Source organism: Festucalex cinctus, chromosome 17 (genome assembly GCF_051991245.1).
Source record: "Festucalex cinctus isolate MCC-2025b chromosome 17, RoL_Fcin_1.0, whole genome shotgun sequence".
Taxonomy (NCBI): Eukaryota; Metazoa; Chordata; class Actinopteri; order Syngnathiformes; family Syngnathidae; genus Festucalex; species Festucalex cinctus.
In genome coordinates, this window is record NC_135427.1 from 6,976,668 (window position 1) to 6,982,144 (window position 5,477).

General features: G+C 40.2%; 3 protein-coding genes across 3 annotated transcripts in view; 2 read left to right on the forward strand and 1 right to left on the reverse strand.

The window, feature by feature from the left end:
- The window catches only part of shisa9a (shisa family member 9a), a 42,445-nt gene extending 38,717 nt beyond the window's left edge, over positions 1–3,728 (reverse strand). Inside the window, exons 1-2 of the mRNA XM_077503069.1 lie at positions 2,707–3,728; positions 1,212–1,318 (exon numbers count right to left, since the gene is read on the reverse strand). Coding sequence (XP_077359195.1) covers positions 1,212–1,318; positions 2,707–3,227 — 628 coding nt within the window. The 5' untranslated portion in view covers positions 3,228–3,728. The remainder of the gene's footprint in view (positions 1–1,211; positions 1,319–2,706) is intronic.
- snx29 (sorting nexin 29) overlaps positions 1–5,477 on the forward strand; it is a 187,499-nt gene that overhangs the window by 178,936 nt on the left and 3,086 nt on the right. The gene's annotated exons all lie outside the window — the stretch shown is intronic.
- The window catches only part of ercc4 (excision repair cross-complementation group 4), a 221,266-nt gene that overhangs the window by 178,922 nt on the left and 36,867 nt on the right, over positions 1–5,477 (forward strand). The gene's annotated exons all lie outside the window — the stretch shown is intronic.

Here is a 5,477-nt window from a genome sequence, read left to right on the forward strand (position 1 = left end):
GCACCAAGGAAATGTAACTACACAACATAATGAACATTAATCGTATCACTAAGCAGAAGTTGTCAGCCAAACATGAACAAATGTTGAAGCTTGTTGTTTTAATGACATAACTACTTTGAAGTGTTTGGACTGCTGCATACTAACGCATATTTACGTGTTTATTTCGTTTGCTCTTGGATATTAAACCACAATGATGCTCGGTTGTATAGTAGCCCACGAGATTCCACATAAATGGATGCCACTCAGATGTTCTCTGATCTCAACACCACCTTTGAAACTCGCAGCCTCACACACTCGCACACGCTCTCCTTCCTCCCCGGCCCACACGCCCACTTTCCTTATTCCAGAAACACATGAAGCACATATTTTGCCAAAATGGATGCATAATCTAGGCCAGAGGTGTCCAAACGACGGCCCGGGGGCCATTTTTCACTGGCCCGCGACATATGCTAATAAATGGCATTTGACTCAGTTCAAATAAAATAAATAAAAATGTTTGGTAGATGGTCAAAGTAAGAAGGGAGGGTATCGAAAAACTGGTGCCATTAAAGGTTATTTTAGTTAACTAAAACTACTTTAAAAAAAACAAACCTAAAATTCAAAAAACAATACTGTTACCGAAATAAAATAAAAAAGGAAAATGCTTTTAAAAAAATGAAAACTCAATTTAATGCATGAGCCTTTGGTGATGATTTTATATGTGATTTTTAGTAGATTAATTTTGATATAAACCAGAATGACGTTTGAAAGTGTCACACAGAAGTGACGTCATCTAGCAGCAGCCAATAGGAAAGCACCTTCAGATGACGTTGCTCCCATGCTGTTTTTTAAATATTGTGCACAAGTAATACACATATTAAAAAAAAAAAACTAAAACTAATAATAATACTGAAACTAACAACCTAAACTAAAACTAAGCACCAGAACCACCCTGAAAGCTAATAAAAACTAACTCAAATGAAAAATTCCAACAAAACTATAATGACCCTACTGCCATATTACAAATAATTTGGTTTATATACTGTGGCATTTTTTTTCTGAATATGTAAAAGCACAAATCAATTATTTGTACAACATAGCATTATGTGGCCCTTGCATCCTTCTGATTTTCTGTATGTGGCCCTCAAATGAAACAAGTGTGGACACCCCTGATCTCTAGGCAGTTATGCTTCTGTCCACATTCAAAGTGGGCTAAATGAGAAGCAACTTACGAAGGTTGGCAGCCCTGGAAACGTAGTGCTTGGAATGCATGCCGAGGGCCTCCTCCCCCCGGTACTGCTCACCTGGACACCCGCCTTGGAGCACATTGGCCACCGCCCTGTGACACATTGGAAGAAGAGAAAGAAGGTGACTTTGGCTTTCTGGTCACCCTATTTGTTGTTATGTGGCAGATGAGCACGTGGATACTGCAACATACAGTACAACTTGTTCAGTGTACTATACGTGCTCAAATCGGCCGTTTTTCCACAATGAAATAACGTGCGTTTATGTGTGTAATTTGATTATTCAGACTGAACCGCACGATAGGCCGACGCTACGCAGCATCTTTCTATGCGATTTCTATGGTTGCATCGCCAATGCGGGATTGACAACAACAACTACTTGTTCACATTAGTTTCCGCCGTTTTCCTTGATGGTTACACATGCTGCAGTTAAGCTCCTATGAGAGCATTTGCAGAAATGGGAGCGCGATGCCTCTTTCTACTCGGGTGAAAGAAACCGCCCCCGCCTGTTGAGAGGAGCGTGGCTCACGTAATGTTATGCCACAGCACACAAGCTGAGAGAGGGAAAACAGTATCCACATTTTTTTATATCTATATTAGGGGTGTCAGGCGCTTAAAATTTTTAATCGGAATTAATCGCATAACTTCAATAGTTAACTCGCGATTAATCACGTTTTAGATCTGTTCTAAATGTGTAGCAAAATGTACAATAAAATGTTTTTTTCAACTTTTCAGACTTTTTTTTTTTACAGTAATGTAATAATTCATAAAATGGAGGTAATATTAAAAAAAATGGACCTACTGTTAAAAAAAAAAAAAGTGATATTGATTTGTGTTGAGGTCATTTTTCTGCCAGTAGATGGCATAATTGCATCTGTAAGCTGGTGACAGCTCAGTGCATTTTTTTTTATTTTATATTAAGAGCCATCTCATCTTTATCAAGTAATGTAATAATTCATAAAATGGAGGTAATATTAAAAAAAATGGACCGTACTATTAAAAAAAAAAAAGTGTGATATTGATTTGTGTTGAGGTCATTTTCTGCCACTAGATGGCATAATTACATCTGGAAGATGGTGACAGCTCAGTGCATTTTTTTTATTTTATATAAAGCGCTATCTCATCTTTAACATCAAGTAACTTTTGAAATTCTGCACATTTTTTTTTTTAAAAATGGCAAAAAACAGCCTGAGCTCAGTCTCCACAAATATATGCATTATTATTATTTCATGTATTGCTGCTTAATTTTTACGTGGACGTGTCTGCTGCATTGCAACTGGAATTACCCCAGTACAGACTTTCCAATTAAGGGGTGCTCATTAATTAATCGTGCGTTAAAAAAAACAATTAGTTGCGTTAAAGGAACTTTAAATCAACTCAAAATTAACGCACTAATTTTGACACCCCTAATATATATATATAAATATTTTTTTTTTTATTTTTATTTTTTTGGAGGGGGGGGCATTTAACAGTCGCCAATTACCTGTACATGTTCTCTCTCTGAGGACGGTGCGCCTTTTCAAGCCCCAATTTGGTGAAAATCCCCACGAGAGCCATAATGGCCACAACTCCACATATGATGTAAACAATTAAGTTCGTCTTGTCTTTGGTGCTGTCGTGCATCTTGTTGGTTTTCTTATACGGGGTCTGGCCGGTCTTCATCCACAGTGGGGTGTCGTAGTTTTTACAGGTGCTCTGATCCAGCCGCGAGTGTTTGTAGGAGCAGCAGAAGCGGAAGCCACAGGTGCCGCAGCAGTATAAATAATTGCCCGTTTTGCAAGTAAACGGAGGGTCCCACTGGCCCATCACGTCGTAGTAGCCCCGGCATTTGTCCTCGGTGTGCGGGCTCTCCTCGGAGACGCTCTCCGGGTCCTCCCTGGAGCCGTTGTGGGTGGCGATCATCACGAAGCCCCCGAGCAAGCCCGGCTCCCCGTCGGCCTCGCACACCAGAACGCTAACGACTTTGAGCAGCAAGAAGCCGAGGAGAAAGGAGTCGCCTCTCATGGTCGCGTTTCCTCCTCCGGTCAACTTCACGCCGAAACGCCGACACTCGGAGACGGGAGGCGGTCATGCCACGCGGAGAAGTCCAGAAACGTGCACCCGAGCAGCAACGCGCCCTCGTCCGAGCTGATGATGAACATCTTAACTAACATCATCTAAAAGCACGCGAGATTCGAAGCACTAGTTGCTCTGCGTGTTTGATCAGTTGTTGTTTTTAAATCCCCCCCCGCCCCCCTCCTGGAAGTGCTGCGCTTTACGCATCCGTCGGCGCGCTCTTACGCGCCAGACTTGCAGCACTGAAGAGGAGAGCGCAGTGAGAAATGTGGTGCGCTAAAAGAGAGGAGGAGGAAGAAAACAGGCGGAAGGGGGAGGACGACAGTGAGAGAGGGAGGCGACGAACGCAGATCCAACATTATGAAATCATGATTTAAAAACAAAATAAAGCCATTTACTGCCTTGAGTCAATGAATGCTATGAGAGCTCCTTTTCCACCAATAAGCCGAATATTTTTGAAAATCAGATTCAATGTGTGAAAATTGACAATGTAGTCAGTGGTGGTCCCTGGAGAAGTGGGTATATTTTCACCCTTTTTTTTTTTTTAAATAGTCCAGAAATGTCCAAAAAATCTTGTTCCCAATAATAAAATTATCATGACTTGATCACGTTGAGCAGTTGTCGTTATTACGAGGGATGTAACAATAAGCGCGATATCGTCGTCGCCATGTTAACGACATTTAATTGCAACACATCTGTTCAAAAAGTCAGGTTGATTTCCATTTGTGCAGCTTTAGCACCCTCTGGTGGTTAGTTGTTTTTTACTGCAATATAAGTTTCATAAGGGATGTTTTGGCCTTCTGTGTTTAAAATTATGCTAATTGTCAGATGAAAGGGAACGGAATATTTAGAAGTGGGTATATGCAATGCTGCTGTTCTTTTCCACAGAGCTACTGTAACTGTTGACATCCTGGCAACAATTCATCCGCCAAAGCACCGCATGTATCAAACGCAAGGCCTGGGGGCCAGATAGCGCCCACAACCGTTTCATGTAGCCCAATGAAGCAAATCAAGTGTGTCAACTTCATGTTTATTGCTAAATTGATTTATTCTGATTGATTGATGTATTATTTGGGTAGAAAATCGGTTTAGAATTTCTTTTGACAAAATTTAAAGTGGAACTTATAGGAAATGAGTTGTTTTCAGGGTTAAAACTGTTGCCATCAAAAAAACCTTACAGGGGGCGTCAACCCAAAAATATTGTTTACCATCATGTGTTTTTGGAATATGTGGGAGATTCCACATAACTACAATCACAAAACAATTTTTTTCCCCTTTTCTTTTGTACAATTGCACTGTGGGATTAGAATAGAATAGAACAAGAAAAGGAAAAAAACAATAGAATAGAACAGAATAGAATAAAATAGAAACAGAAACTCTTTGCTATTGCACAAGCAAGTGCTATAAAAACAAGCACGAGCTGAGCTACACATGAACGCCACACGGCAGAAGACACTGGCAGACAAAACAGGCATTGTTAATCGATCACGGATAGTCACCCCACCTAAACACAGATGCATATTTAAAACACTAGAGCTACCAAAGAAGCATATGAATAGTTAGTTTTAACACGAGCATGCTGTTCTGACGGCTGATTGTAACACCGGTAGGCTGTTTTGATGGCTGAAATGGGCACCCACAGCAAATTGTTGCCTTAGTTTACTAGTCAAGAAAAAATAAAGCCAACTATAGAGCCACATTAAAACTTCAGAGGACAATATGCCAACGCGCTCCCACAAATGATTTGCATGAATTTCTGTATTTTTAGATGATTTAAGTCTTCGCGTCTCATTCCGTTGTGTTCATTTTGCTGACTGCTGCGTTCATGTGTAGGCTTATGTGCACAGGGTCGTCATACGAAAACATTTTTATATATCAAAACAAACTGTTGTCAATAAATCAAACAAAAACCATATGCAGGCGCGGATGACAGTTTCTTTACCAAACTGAGGCTGAATGCACATTATAATGACTTGCACACGAACTGCCTACTAGGTGACACAATTGTCATTTATAATTAGTGTAAAAGGCAACATTATAATCAAACAACAAAATATTGGCTCCAGCGATACCCATTATGTATGATAGTTGTCTACATGACAGAAAATTGTCTAGAGTTAATTGAACAGATTTTGCAGGCTGTGAGAGAATTTGCCAGTTGGGTTGCTTAATTTTGAAAGAAACATTTGAGAAGACTCG